This window comes from Phlebotomus argentipes, unplaced genomic scaffold (assembly GCF_947086385.1).
Source record: "Phlebotomus argentipes unplaced genomic scaffold, Phlebotomus argentipes genome assembly scaffold_18, whole genome shotgun sequence".
Taxonomy (NCBI): domain Eukaryota; kingdom Metazoa; phylum Arthropoda; class Insecta; order Diptera; family Psychodidae; genus Phlebotomus; species Phlebotomus argentipes.
Genome location: NW_026776177.1, coordinates 3,719,017 through 3,736,699, shown reverse-complemented (window position 1 = coordinate 3,736,699; position 17,683 = coordinate 3,719,017). Strand labels below are relative to the sequence as shown.

Genomic DNA, 17,683 nt, shown 5'->3' with positions numbered 1-17,683 from the left:
CTGAAAGCGCGAAGATGGAAATATCTTCGCGCGCCAAAAACTCCAAAAGAGGCAAATTTTGGGCAAATTTTACTCAAAATTTCATTCTTTTTGTACAATAAATATTTATTTGTCATATTTTCATTACAACTCTTCAAGCGAGAATCTTCTACATCTCATCTAATTTACACTATTCATCGCTGCAAACTACGAAATTGTGTTCCTTTCCATGTTCAGCCCATATTTATTGTAAATTTTACTATACAAATCCTCCGATAACTGCCAAATCTATATATAATCAAATACCACACGCATTTCACCCCGGGAAATGAGCAATTTCGTAGCATATTTCTGTGACAAATATTCTAAAGATATGGAGAAAGGTGAAAGATTCGCCCGTGCTTTTCTCTCCCCCTGTTGATGGGAAATTTATTCACACGTAAGGAAATTGCTCAAAGAACAGTCCGTGGAATGAAATGATCTAGTTTCGGGGCTTTTAGGCGATACGCACAAAAATATACAGACATTTTATATCCATTTCACAAAGTATTTCAGGCGAACGGCGCGATTTTGATTTCCCTTTTGGTACAATATTTCACCCTTTTCTCCCTTAAATTATTTACACCTAAAACAATCTCGCGGATTCCGAAAGCTCCGCGCAACTTCCCATCAAGTACAGCTACGGTTTTTTTTCTTTACACAGTGGTCCAGGTGAGATGGGAAGAGAGAGATTGAGGACTGACAACGCCTGAGTCGTCGCCATTGCTGGGTCAATTAGAATTTCAAAGAGCCGCGCTCGTTAGATAAACATGATAGAAATTCCACTATAGATTGCACAATTATATTCCAGTGCACAAAATGCTACTGAATGTTAAACGTCTTTGTCCATTTAAAGCTTTCCTCTTCGAAGAATTCATCAAACACACTAATCTTCTTAATATACCAATATTTCCAACGCGTGTGATTCTCACGCTCTCTAATGATTGTTCACCATCAGGAATTTCTTCCCTGCACAAAATCTCCTTGATATGCCCGTTGAGAGGTTTTAGACAATATTTCATATACAACTGGGACACGTTGGCCTCTGAGCGTGCTCACGCACGTACTCCTGAACATTGAACTTGGCATCATCGGCAGCTGCAAATTCAGACTTTCGACTCTTTAATTGTCTGCCGACAGAGAGAGAATTATAATTAATTAACTGCGAATTTCAGCAAATATTTGATCATCCTTACCTTGCAACAGCAAGAAAAGCTAAGTCTACATTGAGTCCTGTCTTGGCCGACGTCTCGAGGAATCCCACATTATATTCGCGCGCCAAACGCTCGCCCTCCTCCTTCTTCACCTCACGCTCAGCCCCGCAATCGGATTTATTTCCTGCGAGCAAGGCGAAAAGTTTCAACTCAGTCTTGGATTTTTTTTCTCTTTCTATATTATAAGTGAAATTAGACCACATTTTCGCACACTACTTGGCAAACTCTAGTGAAGAAAAGAGAATCTGAGATCTTTGGCAACTTAATGAGTAACTTTGAGAACTTTGGAGGAACCTTTTTCATGATTACAGGAACTTTTCCTTAATTCATTACGCTTTTCGTGAACTCATTGCTAGTTTAAGATCTTCAAAAGTAATTCTCCGCCCATTTAAATGCCACGCCCCTTGCAATGCTCCGCCTTCTAATCCACTCTACTCCAAAGATTAGAGCAGAATAGAACAATTTCTACACTGAATCACTCAATTTCACAACATTGAGTGACTTTTTGACAAATTGCTGATGGTTTTGGTTTTGTGAATTAGCAAATTCTGAACACGCACTCCATCTATTCCAATTGTGTGATTTCCCAGATTAGTATACAAAGTATCAGGGATTTACTGCGATGAATACATAATGCATGAAACCATTTCAATGCTGTTCACAATCTGCTTTACACAGAAACCACAAAGTTGCACCCTTAAGTCCTGGGATACAATCGAACCTTCGCACCGCGCTCGGCTTGAGAAATCATTTGTGGCCACTTGGCGCAATTTACTGATTTAATTGGAAAAAAAGATTTTCCTTGCGGCCACTGAAAAGCCAAACTTCTATACCTACCAAGCAACATAATAACGACGTCCTCTTGAGCGTACTCTCGGATTTCGACTAGCCAGGCACGTGTATTGTCAAAGGTGACTTTGTTCGTTACGTCGTAGAGGAGGAGAAGAGCTGCGGAGAAAGAAAAGCACCCCTCAAAATCACATCCTGCCGCTTCTTCACAACAATAGAGACATTCTCCCGAGGAGAGGATTTACCGTGGGCATCCCTATAGTAGGCGTGAGTCACACTTCTGAAGCGCTCTTGGCCGGCTGTGTCCCAAATCTGGAGCTTCACCCTCACCTGATCCACCGTCACGATTTTGTTCTGCAAGAAGATTGGAACAGGAGATGGTTAAGATGCGCCTTTTTGCCACTGAGAGAGAGAGAGCCAATTAGACACTAATTAATTGCCATTTAGACAATATTATACATTGACACACGGATTAACACTTAAGAGAGTCTGAAGATGAAATTTCTCAAAAATTCTCATAGCAAACTTCTTGCATTCTTCATGCTCCTTTTCTTCGTCTGCAATGGATGAGAAAACATTGTTACACAGAGAGAGACACGACAGAAAGTATAACATACAATTAATTAAGTTCCAACAAAGAATCTCTGGACAAAAAACACCAAAAACTTTGTCAGCTAAACTTTCCTTCACCCACAGAACTTTCTTCTCACATTGCAAACTTCCATCAACACCATGTCCATGACCTGAACAACACACCCTCAACAGCATCATTCCACACCAAACACGGGGGAGGGAGGAGGGGATGAACACATACAGAAAAACACCAACAATCAGGAAAGTGTGATCTATGGGAAAAAGTTCGTCACAACAACCACCAATTCAATATTGACAGGAGAAGAGCTTTTGAGAGATTGGCTGGGAAATTCCATTAAACCCAATCACTTTACAGTTCCCTAATTGACATCCAGAGAAACATAAAAGCAGTCTTGCAGGACTAACATAAACAGAACGACAGTGCATAATCAAGAGTTACCCTAAAGTCTATTCCGACTGTTGAGATAAAGTTCCCAGAGAGAAATGTGCCATCGCGGAATCTCACCAGCAAACACGTCTTCCCAACGCCCGAGTCGCCAAGAAGCATCACCTAAATTGTTTGCAGAGTGTAACTTTCCTCATTAATTTTTCATTATTTGCCAAAAAAAATTACACACTATATAATATGCATCGTTTAAATTGCAGCAAACTGCTAAAGATTCACCGTATATAAATGATATTCGTTTAAAATGCAACTCAGTCATGCAGCACTTAGAAGTCATGGGAAATTCTCATAAGGGAAATTCATAGAGGCAAAGAGAGAGAGAGAGCTTTTGATGTTGCTCCAAGTTTATGCAAAAGAATTTCAGCTTCATATATTCCCACGAGTATTCTCATCGTGTACTTCAGTGTGCTTATTTTAGCTCTGCTCACGAGCAAGTCTCAAGAAGTCAATTAAAGCTCCACTTTGATTTCTTTCCTAGGCAAGGAAAGAACAAGTTCGCGCCCTTCATATTATGTTACCGCATTTTCTGTCATATTAAATTCCGGAGTGATTTTCACTCGAACAAGGAATATTGAAATTGTGTTATATTATCTTAGAAGAGTCTCAATTTGTGTGGGAATAAATCCACGATTCAAATATCACTTCTTATATTTGTAGAATTCGATGGCAAGATCGATCATTTACACTTGATGAAGATCGATTTTAGAATTTCAGTAGTAATATCGAATTTTTCAGTCTTATTTAAGGGTCCTAATAATTTATAGGACAATTGATCATTGATATTTTGCAGAAAATCACTGGAATTCTTATGGAGCAACGGCGAAATTCCTTTTCTAATTATCAATATCACCCCACAGAAGATTTGGTAATAAGCCTCAAAGTGCCATTATGAGTATGATTTTGAAATGAACTTCTTACCTCCGCTCTCTTCGCGGAAATCAATTTCAATTTTAAGTCACGGCAAAGTGTGGAGCGCACTGAACACAAGCGCGCCTAACCAGTTGGAATTCCAGCGAAATATCTCCACCCACGACCCAATTTGTGGTCGAGAATCCCTCTCATTGTCCTCCCTCAACATCAATTCACGATGTGATATTGCGTACCTTGGCGAAAATATCATAAAGTTCCACTTCTCTCCTCTGCTGAAGACTCGCCTGCTTCCCACTCGTAATCGCATTATTGTTCACATTGGCCTCCGATGGGGAATGGCACAGGATTCCGGCGGAATCGCCCACTCCGGCCGCGAAGGTGGCGTCCAGAGTGGACGGGGACACCTGGCCCGGGTTCACATTCACCCAGGTGGGCTTCACCAGCGACTCCCGGCGCTGCACCTCTGGCGGACGCGGAGAACGCGGGGCGCGCGAGTTGTACATCTTCTCTATTGCTGGCGCAGGACGTCGAAAATCCCCACACTCACGAAACCTTCGCAAGCGAGGACGAGGGAGAAAAAAGTATAAAATTACTCCCGAGGGAGTCATGATACTCGCTCTATATGCAAAAACAACCACGAGACAGTGAAATTGCAAAAAAGATGTGAAAATTGAATGTGAGCAGATAAGATTACATCGTGAAACAGTGCAGAGGTTCATTATAGACGGAATTCTTGTCCTCTCCCCACAAAACACATGATCCTGATGGCCTTTAAGGTGGAAAATGAAGTGATATTTAAGATTTCGGCAGTGTTGTGAACACTTTGTGATCAATATCAAGTAAACATTCAGTCGCAAAATGACAAACCCCTGAAGAAAAGCATATATATTTCATCTCTATTATTCTCGCTTATTTTCACTATTCATTATCTCGGTGGATTTTGGCATTTGGCGTAAAAATTACTCACTGATATCGCCCAGTGTGATAATGAAAATCACCCTAATTATCATAATAATATGAGATTACTCAGGAATTATGATGAAAATTCTCTTGTTGTTCATCCATTTCAAAGGATTTCCCTGGCGTGCGCAAATATGAAATATTGAAATGTTTAAAATCATCTCATGTTTGAAATGATTTTCTCTCTGTTTTCCCTCCATCATTCACGAGTAGCTTTTCACATCCTCCCCTTCTGCTCGATTTCAGCGGAAAAAAGGGGAATTCCAGGGAAAAAAATTCAATATAGCAAGCATTAAAAAGGGAGAAAATATTCACAAATTTTGCCAGTGAAATTAAATTTCTCTTCATCTCTGCTATTACAATGTAAAAAATCAACTCATATTTCAACTTCATCATTACCAGTGACAAAAAGACATATAGAGGGATTTGTTTTACGCATTGTTCCTGGGAAAATGCCAATTATGGTCCGATAAAAATGATTGCTTGTTCTAGATTTTCAATGTTGAAAGGGATTTTTTTGCGTTTTTGCCTGTCTATACAATCCTTTCGCCTGTCCATTGATTTTTGGAACATGTTGTACTTTTTCACCTTCCATTGGGGAAGAGCGGAAAAAGGGGGAATTGGGAAAGCCAATAATTGCTTAGACTGATGTAGATATAGAGGAAATGAGAATTCTCTCACGGAAAAGCTCAAATTACTCATTCATTTTCTGAAGAAAACTTTTCTCCTCAGCAAATACAATTTTTCTCACACCGCGATAAAAAAAATTAAAAAAACACCTAATCAAATAAATAGCAGAAAACTCCAAGAGGGGAAAATGCTAATTTTGGAAATCAAATTTCCCTTGTCCCATTGCTTAATCATCTTGTGGGAGGGGTGGGAGGGAAATGCGGGGCGAGGAAAAGCCAGCAAAATTCCTTCAAATTCTCCCTCCCTTTTGGGAAGGAAATCATCCCGCATGTCTAAATTTAATCACGAGGCAAATATAATTTAATTGCCTTTTTTCAATGCACTTTTTTCACTCACTCGTGCGGACATTTTTTGGAAATTAGATGCTGATTCATCCCCCAGAAAAATTTATGCGAAAAACCACCCCAATCCGTGTGTCCCTGAGAGTGACGTTGTAAAAATTTTATACATTCCTCTGAGACGAACTCAATACACTCTTGTTGAAAAGTGAAACCTGTTGAGTTGTGGCTCTGAGATTCATGCCATTGCTTCTCATATTCACCCACTTCTCAGCCACCCCCTAAGACTTTTCCCAGGGACTTTTTCCAAAGACAACCAGCCGAGAGATTGTCTTGTGGGGAGCTATTGAAGAGCCCAAGATTCGAGTGTCACTTAATTAGCGAGCTTTACGAGCTTCATTAAATATTAATCTCTCACTGAGCAAACGTCCCTCTTTGCAATTTCACACAAATCATGGCTTTCTATAGAAATTCCACGGTCAAATTCCTCACGTATTACACTTGTTGGGGTTAATTGGTGCCTCTTTCAACAGCCTCCAAGTGCCACTGAAATCCTACACAAGACTTTTGCGACAAGCGTCAACCTGGGCAACTGCTCGCCGTGGCCTCACGTCTGATACTGGGGGGTGAATTGTGAATTGTTAAATATATGGCGCAAATCTATTGACACTGAAGAGAGACTGATAACGGCCACAGACACGCGCACTATACATCAATGTCAAACACGAAATTTCTATCAAATTCCTACCCCTGCGAAGCATTTCATCCACTCTACAGTGCCCCAACCCTCGTCATCCTGTTGCTGCTCCGCCACCTTCGCCGTAGTTGAGCTTACGCACATGGGAAAAAAACGGCCGCACATCCCTCAACAACTTATTTATAGACACAGCATCATGCTGTGTGTGTCCTTCTTTTTGACAACACACTCACATGCGACCAAATCAACACACATCCTCTGCAACGCGCACGTTTTTCCCTTTTCAATTTTCCAAATTATATACAATTTCAAAGTGAATTTGCCGCACAGCATCAAATTATATTAGGAGAATATTGCAACAAAAGATCCACATAATTGCTTCAATGTTCCCCTAATTATAGCGTCGACTATTCTGAACACTTTTGTGTCCACTTTGCTCTTCCATCCGGTCACCACCCACAAAGGCCACCCACTCGCCCAACGAGATAAATTTAAACGCGTGGCCTGGGAAAAGAGCAAAAGCTCACATCAACAGGCCAGTTTTGAGGAAGGCCATTTCTCCACTAACTTCCAACTCTTCAGCAACGCAAAGAGCTTCTGATGGTGAATAATAACCGCAGGAAATTATGTTAAATACTTTATGAGATCAAGTGAATTGCATAAAGTTTGTAAATCAATAATATCGCGATATTAATAAAATTTCCTCGCTACGCTATTTACTCATCTGTTTGAAGATACACGAGAAATATCCAAGAGAAGACGAACATCAAACGACGCTAAGGTACATAAATATCTACTTCTCCGTACATTCTCTACGTCACTCCCCGAAACACTGACAACGGAAATAATATGGTCTTTCAGTTTTGCGTGTCTGCAATTTTCTCAATGCTTCAGACATTATCAATCAAAACTGTCTCACTTTCTTTTCTAGAGAGTAAAATTCCTATCTCAGAATTTACTTGAGATTAACATATAAATCATCACTATTTGCGTCTGTATTTCTTATTGACTTTTTTTCCTCATTTCACAGTTAATGATTCCAAGAATTTCTGATCCATTGACCTTATTATTTCTGCTTCTCTTGTATTTTCTGCAAAATCATTTTGGTGACATTGAAAATCATGTTCAAGCTGTGCAAAATGTCCAGGCAAAGTCATTTGGTATATATAATTCTGTGGAAAAGCAATTTGAGCCACAGTCAAAGGCGAAGTACAGAGAATTAAGAGGCAAATCATCCTGTCTTTGTCCGCTACACAAGTATTACATGGAAAATACTAAATACACCGCATTTGAGAACCAATCCCGGGGTGAGTTTCCAACGAGGATAATACGTAAGCATCACGCAATTAATTTCGCTAATCGTGCTCAACCCCAAACACAGTCAATGCTGTAAAATTATAAGCATCCCCTTTGCGCCACACGCAGCGCAGCCAGGCATGCTCTCCCCCCTGGGAAGGGCGGTTAGTACGAAAACTCAGGCACACAATGATGATGCTGAACTTGAGGATTGGGTTACCTGGCAGCTAAACTGCACACAGGGTCATTACTATGACAACCAGATGTTCTGATTTCACCTCACAACATCCGCTCTGTGTTTGCCCACCACCAGCCAGACTTCACAGCGAGTTTTTCATCAATTTTCCAATTACCATTGCTGCACCGCGCCACCCCCGAAAACCTCCACCCCGCGCACAGCAACACATCAGCTGCGGTGATGTTACTCAATGGTTGCTTTTCAATGTCACACCACTCACCTTCATTGCAAACACTCTAACAATGCAATTTTCCGCGGAAATTCACACTTCAAAAGGACATTCTATGACACATCAATCGGAACATTATTAATTACTGCGAAATTTATAACAATTCAATTTGTGGGAATTTGTGTCAAACACAAGTTAAAAGCGGGTAATTATTTTCTAATCGAATCACAAATTAATTAATTCAATTGGAAATTGGTTGGAATTCAATTGATTTCCAGGTAGAGGATTTCATCAGCCTTACGAGAGTTAATGCTTTTCTACAAGTTTCTAGGATAAACTCAGATTAGTGACATGAAAGGAGGGAGATTAAGACAGCAACAAGTTAATCTTCCCAAACAGAGTGGTTCTCTTGGAAATTTCAACTTCAGAATCTTTCTCAAGGAAAACCGACAAAGGAACAAAATCTACTCACGGTCAGTGCTATGCCAACGGTGGCTGAGAAAGCTCCTGGCTTGAACTCTCCAAAGTTGTACTGCACAAGCAGGGAAGTCTTCCCCACGCCAGAATCCCCCAAAAGGATCGTCTGCAAGGCGAAGAGCGGCTATAAATCACCCTCCTTGGGAACACTTACAAACTCTCTATTAAGGACACCTTGTGCGTGAGATTCTCATCGAATTCCTTAGTATTGTCGTCATCCTCGATTTTGTACGACTTCCAATCGTCGTTCTCCACCCCATTTTCGAGGCCGTACATGCGAAGCGCCTCGGCTGGCGGTTTGTAGCCCGGATAGCCAGACGGCGAGGGTGTTCGAAATTCCTCGTCGTCCACATTCAAATTGGAGTTCTTGTTGATTTTGTACCTGGCCGCCGACTCGTCCTCGAACACCTCATCACTCAGGCTATCATCCGTGATCATGCTGTCCGCCATCCATGCAAAGAGACAAAACCACCGCCATTTGAAAACAACACGCGCGAATGGCCAAAAATCAGGCCATGCGAAAATGAGGGGAAAATTGGTGGAAATTTCTGCGCAAATGCAACTTTTATCAATCAAGAGAGACTTGACAATATGAATGCACAGAAAATGTAAACATTAATTAAATCAACGAGAAATTGCACCCCTTCACCCGCGCCCCCACGTGAACTTGTGACCTTTGACTCACCCCTCAATATATATTTACCTTCTTGGAATTTTTCCCACCTCACGCGACTCGAGCACAAACTTTCTCTCTGTCGACTTTATTGTCTCACGGCGAAAAAGCCCCAGCAGAACATCTCTTCTTGTGCGCTTTTCACTTCTTCTTTTCCCTAAATTGCCGCTCGCGAATTTCACATAGTTTCACAGGCTTTTATGACTATATTTTCTCTCCCCCAAAAGGCAGTCGCGTGAAAATGGGTGTGAAAGAAAAAATGGTGCAAAATGAAAGAACACACAAAAACACTTCCTGAGCAATCACGCACTCGTTCCAGCTGGCTTCTCACTATCAATTTGACATTTAGGCTCCTCGCGCGACGTATCGCTGGAAAACTACCGCGCAGATGGTCAACGGACGAGATTTTCCTCCCAAGAAAACATCAATTTGCAGTGCATTTTTCCTCGACGCAGAGAAGCGCCAAGGATAAATCAAATTCAATCTCACACATTTTCTTGTCATGCACGAAATGTATTCATAAAATAAATGAATGGAAATGCGTAAAATGAATTGATTCATTGATCAGGGGTTGAATTGGGGGATGTTTTCTGCTTGATATTGGCAATCATCGGCATTTGTGCGCCAATTTACATTTTCTTCAAGCAATATTTGGAAAACTTAATTTTGCCAATAAATAAGATTGTTTCCACTTTGATCATTTTTGGCAGTTATTTTCTTACTAAATCTTGCTTTTACTAGTCACATAATCTAGAAAATTGAAAAAAATTACTTTGATGAATTTTTCTAGAGCACAATTTGAATGAAATGCAAGTTTTCATCCAAAAATATACCAATTGATTAATGAATGACTTTCTAAACCAAAATATAGCAAATATTGAAATACTTCCACTTCTTAAGTACTTCTTCTGAGCTGTACACCACTTCTGACTATGATATCTCCCTCTTGGAAGTTTCAGTAAATTATTTAGCATTTTCCCTCAGAATGCATGGAATATTATAAGTCAAATCATAATTTTTTTAGTTTTGAGTCGTCAAGTATCATATCATAGGCAGAAAATATTCTTCAGCTTTAATTTCATCACATCTCGAAAGCACTTTTCCAGGAAAATCCACTTTCTGGCACTTTCTCATGATGCATCATCGTGTCTCATTTCACCGGAGGAACTCCCAATTTTGACATGATTAAATGATGGGCCATATAGTGAAATATTAGGGATGAATAATGGAAGAAGGAGAGAGAAAGTTGAGCCATGTCAAGACCACACAGTTACCTTAAAACGCTATGTTGATGAATAATTAAAAATTCTTCTGTGGACACTTTTCTTCACGATCATTTAGCGTTGTGTGTTGATTTGGTGGCATAAGGCCAGCGTTAAGTAAAGACATCATGGAAAATTGACGGATTATTGAATAATGACAAGTCTGAGACAAACCTCTTTGGCTGTGCTTACCGACTGGACATTAATCAAGCCCCGCAACTCTAGGTCACAGAGCAATTGTAAAGGGAAATTCCTTACTACAACCACACATTGAGAGTGAGGAGCGCGATGAAAACGCATCCTATGGCGTGTTGGCTAATGGAAAACATGCGCAAGGGTCTCTTTTCGCTATAATGTTTCGCCATGCCACACTCTGACCAATGGTTGTGTGGAGAGAGAGAGTGAATATACATATGAGGACATGATATGGAAGCGAAGGGGGAACTCATTAAAAATGCAAGACGTGTTCGTGGTCAAAAGCTGGACATTTTCTTCGACATTGACAGTGAGGAATCAGTTTTCAATCGCACAACAGCTCCACTAACCAAGTGTTCGCGTTTCCCTCTTCAACTCTTTTCACCCTCTCAAGTGTTGAACCGAAGCTTGCGATCATTTTTCACGCGGAAAATCTGTTGAAGCGCCAGTGAATTTATTTGAGTGCCGCCAATGAAATATCTCAAAATTGCATTAAATTGAACCGTGTTCCGGAAAATCTCTTCTTATTCGAGGAAATCAATGGATAATGGGCATTTGCTTGGACACAGGTAACTTTTCGGACGAAGAACCAATCATGAAAAAACTGCAAAAAAAAAGAGAGAGGAAAAAAGACTAATGAAAAAGAAACTCAAAGTTTGACGGACAATCAATCGTGTGCAACACACAAGGAATAATATCAATAATGAAACAATTACCATGAGAGAGTTGAACTGCGTTGTCATTGAAAGTAAAGTAACAAAAAAGTCAAAATCAATAAAGTGTGTGTATGTTTTTTTTCTCTCTCTTCGTCCTGTCTCTTGCCATGGAAATCAGAGATATAAAACTTGGGAATTACATGTTGTGACTCATCAGCACGAGAATTGTCACTCTTTCTCATTATTATTACATGTTCTTTTCTTCTTCTTTTCACCCAATTTCCCATCAATAGAAGCAAATTCCTCTGCTCAGGATCCAGAAGATCCGGGTGCCGATTGGAAAGGAGGAGGAGGAAGACGATCAACAGTCCTCAACACGCCGCTCAGTGGAAATTTCCCCATGCAGAATGCCGGGAAAGTGAAATTCGATCCCCCAAAAGTGCCTGTCTTATTTGTCTTAGGTAAGATTACCAGCTTTTTTGTCTTTCTTGCGTGTGTGCATCCAAGAGACTGATAATTTGCCTACAATTTCGCGTACAATTTCACAAAACATTTAAATATTTGAGGCATTTGGTGGAGAATTAAATCGAACTTGGCCAGCAAACTGACCGAATACAAAATGTGAAAATTCTTGAAGGAAAATGGAGAATCAATACCAGAGAGCTTATTAATGAATTATGAAGGAACTGAATGAATTGTGAGGCGCTTAGCACCGCGCTTGCATACAAGATGTTTCTTCCTTTTACAGCACTAAAAGCACTGCTTATTATGCATTTTTTTCCTCTTTTTGCTCCTAATGAGGAATTTAGAGAAGATTTCCTTCACTTCTTTCCCACGATAAGAGAAAGAAAGTCGATAAGTCCGGGTTGGTGGAAGGGATTTTCTTCTCACGGCGATAAATTTTGAATTCGTTACAATTTTGGACGTCCTTCAAGAGAATCATTAGTGGAAGAGGAAAAAAAGGGTTTGGAGTGAAAGTTTCAAGATCAATTACAGATGCATGAGCTCCAAGAATATTCTTAGACTGTAATAGTTGTCTGTTGACAATGTAAAGAGAAATCGTCGAATCCTTTCTTGCATGCCACACTTTTCCTTCACCACCACTATATATTTTCTCGGTTGTGTACAATTGTGGTCCTTTTGCAGGTGGTCCAGGTAGTGGTAAAGTGACCCATTGTGATACACTTATGCAAGAAAAGCGCGGCGTAGTTCACATCAACATGATGGATTTGCTTCAGCAATACGCAATTGGCAATGGTAAACACGATTTGTTGTTTTTACAAACCACTCCGCAATCAATAGTCACACACACGATATTGTCATGTCTTTTCAGATATGCAAGATTTCTCACAACTTTCATCGAAAACCGTCACGGAAGTTCTAATGCTAGAGATGAAAATGGCGCCAGCAGCAAAGGCATATCTTGTGTCTGGATTTCCACGATCAATGAGAGATGTTGTGGAATACACAGAAAAGGTATCTGGATTTGTTGTCTTACAATTGAAGCTCTTCTCTATAACCATTTCTCCCTTTGCAGATTCAAGTGGTGAACGGGGTGATATTGATATCGTGGCGACAAGCAGTGCTGCAGAAGCAGATAGATTATGGCGCGAAGCTCGGTCACGTTGTGCTCTCCTTGGCCAAGATGGAGCTGGAGAATTTCTTCAAAAACGTAATGCCCGTGGCGGATTATTTCGATCAGAGCGACCTCTTGCTGGCCGTTAACGGCGAAAGATCACCGTCTGAGGTGTACAAGGATTTCCGCGAGGCCGTGTTGGAAATATTGGGTGCTCAAGAAAACCAGGAAGCACTTCTGAATGGGATTTCAGGTATGGGGCATGGCTCCAATGAAATTCCTGGCAGTATTGTTAGTGTAGAAACAGCCCCTGGTCACAGTAAGGTCATTACAGCTGATGACACTACCTTTGACCGTGTGAACCAACAACGTCACGATACACCGAAGCCCCGAAATCTCTACGACAGTCACGCAATGCAGCGATTGGACATTATTCCGCCAGTTATATTTGTCATTGGTGGCCCGGGAAGCAATAAGGCATCGCTATGCATAAAGGCGATAGGAATGAATCCCGGATGGGGTCACATCAGGTAAATACAGTGAGGCAAATGTACAGCAGAACACCATTTCTAAAGACACCATTTTATCCCTTTATTCTCTGATGAGCAGCGTTGGTCGTCTCTTCCGAGCACTGGCAGAATCGGAAGCCAAACCAAATACAGAAGCTTTCACTGTGAAGGAAGCCATCGCCGAAGGTGAATTAGTGCCTCACCAGATCATCGAGAGACTCTTGCAGGATAATTTTGTGAAGATGAGAGACAAGAAGGGCATCCTCGTTGACGGTTATCCCAGGGATCTCGAGCAATTGAACAGCTTTGAGCAAAAGGTGAGATATTTCACAAGCAAATCAGGACTTGCGCTTATCAGAATTTTGTCTGTAGTTCAAGCAAAGCCCTCAAATTATTCTGCTCGATTGCTCAAAATTACAATTGGGCCGCGGACGTCTTGACGACACTGTGAGCTCCTTTCGACGACGCCTGGAACTGTTTCGTGAGAAAACACTGCCAATGCTCAAGCAAATCGACAGTACAGGTCGTCTCACCATTGTGAGTATAGGCAAGACATCCAAATCCATAAGATTTGTAAGCAATCTGGCCACTTTCTCAGGTCGACGGAGACACAGACAGTCCGTCTGTCGCTCGTGAGTTCGAGAGAGTTATCAGGCAACTTGTCCACAGTATCGAGACATCATCGTCATCAACATCAACGACAACGACAACAGGACAGTTGTACGGACGCAGTGAGCGAAAGCAAGGCAGCAGTGAACAAGCAATGGAGGATTTCAACTCTGCACCCGGTGTTGTTCCCACGATTAGTGGCCAAATGGATGATCTGCGCATCAGACACGACCAAGTGTCCTCGCGGCCCCTGAATGGCCACATACCGAATGGAAAGCCAAACTTGAGGGCCATGTTGCGTGATGCAAACGATCATCCCCTAGATTCACACATTTAGAATCTTTATAAAACCCTTTAGGATAGGAATCTCAGAGACTGTACACAGTATGAATAGTTCTTTCTTTTGATCCTTTCGTTATGATTCTTAAGTGTAAACATCCATAGTTCAAAAGAATAAAATGATATCTCGCTAAGGGGATAATCTTGTAATGCTCCAAATAGATATTCTGTGTATTTTTGATATGTAAAGAGAGAATATTTGCAAATTCTTATATACTTGAATTTTTTCATGATCAAACAGAGTCCATTAAACATTGCAAATTTCAGGGGAAATTAGTGAAATGCAAAAACAGACAAAACTGTATTCAATAAGTTGTTATGTTGACATGAATAAAACAGTTGAAATTTCGAGAAAAAAAACCAACGATTACCACTCAAAGTCCTGCAGCTACGCAAACAACTCTCTCTTTACTAAATATTTAAAATGTGTCATGTCCTTGGCGCTTCTCAAGTCACTTAGAGAGAAGAGAGAGAGAGAAAGAGCTAAATCGATACAACTTAATCGCTTTCCATTCACTATCGAGCAATCAGTCGTGCGATATAGAAAGCCAGAGGTAATGAGCTCCAGAAGGACCTTTTCAGGAGATGAAGCCTCCGCATGACCTTTGAAGGTGAGATAAAAAAAACACATGGCGGAGGTGTGATTTTCCTGCGAAAAGCAGCACAGCTGAGAGCAAGACAAGAAGTGTCTCCACTTTCTTCACCATGGCAGCGAATAATAATTATTGGGACGCGCGCGATGGTGAAACGATGGCACAGAGGAGAAGTTATAAAATATATATCTTCCAGGTATTGTCGGTTTAGGGCGAGTGAGTGAGAGGAGAAGCAGCAAAAGAAATGTGGAATAAAAGGCAAACATCTGCTACTTCAGCCGCTCTGGAGCTCGACAACTGTTCCATCCAAGAGCTCAACAAGCACTACATTTTTTGCTCAGCGGCTCCTATTCCTCAATAGTTGCCTTCTTCTAGCCTCGTGCCCGCACACGGAACATCCACAATCACTCACCAATTACACACTCCGCTGGCGCTCTCGCCTGGCATCTCCTGATCTCCAGCCGATCAATGTGGTCCGACGAAATGTGAAAGAAGCGCGCAGTTAGTGAAAATTGCCCCCCAAAAACTCCCCCTCGTTCGCCCATTCAAAAACACACATTTCCCCCGCAGAAAACTGCGACGAATTGCCCTCAGTTGCCGCCGAGACTCAATTCCAAATTGGAGAAATTGAAAAAGAGGGTCTTTCCATATTTAATCAACCTCTCGAAATCTAATAATAATCCTCCAAAATTATTCCTCTCTCTCCCACATCTTTTCCACCATCATTTTCATCATCTATTTAGGGTGACACACCATCAAAATGCCTCTGAATATTTCACTCTTTTTCTCTCTCTTTCTCTCTCTCTTTAGCCCCAAAAATGCATTTGCCAGTTCAAGTGATAGACAACAGTCGCAGTGACAAATGAGTGAAAAAATAAAACGTATTATTAAGTTAATTAAAATAAAATTCACCTGTACACGAACTTTCAGTGGTTGCAGGAATAAAAAGCCACATAAAAGGGAGAAGGCAAAGTGACTTTGGAAGACAATCGATCATAATATGTCCGATAGAAAGGAATCTTCCGATAGCTGTTATATTAAAAATAAAATAATAATACTTAGGGGAGAATAGGTCATTTTGAGCCAGTAATTTTGAGACAAGATTTGAGAGTATTTTTCAGGCTAAACAGAGAATGATTTTACATGACTTTTGTGGTTCTTAGTGCATTATTCCACATGAAATTTGAAGTCATCGACACTTATCGATACAAATTTCGTTTTTTAACACCCGTTAGATTGAAAAAATAGTAAAAAAAAATCTAAAGTACATGGACAAATTAGTCCATATCAGTCCTGTTTTTCTCCCAAAACTGTGTTAAAAAGGAAATTGATAGCTCGTGTCGATCAGTGTCGGTAAGTGTCGATATCTTTAAGCTAAAAAGATGTCAATGTCATCTGGCTCTAAGGTTTTTAAAAGGTTTCAATGCAATTAAACACCATTTGCTGTTTGAATGCCACCTTTGAAATTGCAACTTAAAATTAAAAATTAATTGTAGATTAAGTTGGCTAAACAAAGGCTTAACTTGGTTTTAAACTTTAAATAAAAACCTTAAAACCACCCAAATACGCTATTCGGACCTATATTTCTGGTCCTAGGACAGAAGATTTCGTCAATGAAATTTAAAGAGAGCCTTTAGTCAACATTTTGTGAATGGACAAACGAAATCGAAACCAAAATTTGTGCCCTCTCATCTCCGGACAGCGAGATTGGGCGCCGGGTTGATATTCCCGAAGAGCGAGAGAAGGAAGACGAATAGAAAGGAGAAATGAAGAATTAGATAATTCATGTGGAAAAGGGATTAGAGTTGCATTTTGCTCGTCTCTGCCATCTGCTCTGTTGGGGCATAAATAAAACAATTTGGGCACCTGGAGAGTGAGATTGGTCAGAAGTGTGCCTCTCCGGGTCACCTTGAAGGACACCCTCGGGATGGTGGAAAATTTCACGTGCGCGCCAAAATTTTTCCACTCATCCTGTTGCCATTTTGAGGGCGGGCTTTGCTCGTCAATCCTTGATGAATCATCAAACGAGAATTGATGGATTTTCCAGTGATTTCATCTCTAGCGAAATTGTTTTCCATTGTCCTGCTTTCGGCTGGATTTTTCGTCCTCTTCCTGCCGCAAGGAGTGCTCTTATGGGCAGAAGATATCGCGTGTGTGTGTGTGTGTGTTTGTGTGGAAAAAAGTGAAGAAAAACGCGAAGGAAGACAGAGAGAGGTGGGAAGTGCAGGAGAGTGACATAGTGCCGTCTCTCTCCAACTGCTGGCAATCGGGCGAGGAGTGAAGCATTGCCTCGCAAAGGCAGCATTTTCATCCCCAAGTGGTGAGTGATTGTGCAGGAAAGCAGCATCAGGGTGTGGATGGAGAGCTGCAGGAGCTCCCTGGAGTGACTTTGGGGTGATCAGGAGTGGTTTAGGTGGCATTTTTGCGCCGCAAATCACCACCTCGGGCGCGATGTGAGAGCAATGGAGACAGCTATAGTGTCTCTCTTCGCTGCACATTTGATGGCCAAGAGCCAGAAGGAATTGCCTCTGCTTCT

At 41.0% G+C, this 17,683-nt stretch overlaps 2 protein-coding genes across 4 annotated transcripts; one reads left to right on the top strand and one right to left on the bottom strand.

The window, feature by feature from the left end:
• Positions 1-90: 90 nt before the first annotated feature.
• On the bottom strand, positions 91-9,738 carry LOC132260928 (ras-related protein Rab-37). 3 transcript variants are annotated; one of them, XM_059759331.1, is made up of 7 exons: positions 9,439-9,738; positions 8,910-9,174; positions 8,731-8,841; positions 2,267-2,375; positions 2,070-2,180; positions 1,215-1,356; positions 91-1,148 (listed from the first exon to the last, which is right to left on the bottom strand). In XM_059759331.1, the coding sequence occupies exons 2-7, from the start codon at positions 9,171-9,173 to the stop codon at positions 1,037-1,039; spliced, it is 849 nt and encodes a 282-aa protein (XP_059615314.1). In that variant the 5' UTR covers position 9,174; positions 9,439-9,738; the 3' UTR covers positions 91-1,036. The 3 variants fall into 3 exon arrangements, with proteins under 3 accessions (XP_059615314.1, XP_059615313.1, XP_059615312.1); XM_059759330.1 differs by lacking the exons at positions 8,731-8,841; positions 8,910-9,174; positions 9,439-9,738 and adding exons at positions 3,055-3,165; positions 4,164-4,482; positions 6,351-6,449; XM_059759329.1 differs by lacking the exons at positions 8,731-8,841; positions 8,910-9,174; positions 9,439-9,738 and adding exons at positions 3,055-3,165; positions 4,164-4,562.
• A 1,480-nt stretch (positions 9,739-11,218) lies between these two features.
• On the top strand, positions 11,219-14,892 carry LOC132259911 (adenylate kinase isoenzyme 5). The gene is made up of 8 exons (XM_059757727.1): positions 11,219-11,434; positions 11,815-11,982; positions 12,668-12,778; positions 12,855-12,997; positions 13,059-13,627; positions 13,707-13,923; positions 13,979-14,143; positions 14,205-14,892. Exons 1-8 carry the CDS (start codon positions 11,413-11,415, stop codon positions 14,550-14,552), a joined length of 1,743 nt encoding a protein of 580 aa, XP_059613710.1. The 5' UTR covers positions 11,219-11,412; the 3' UTR covers positions 14,553-14,892.
• The last annotated feature ends 2,791 nt before the right edge of the window (positions 14,893-17,683 follow it).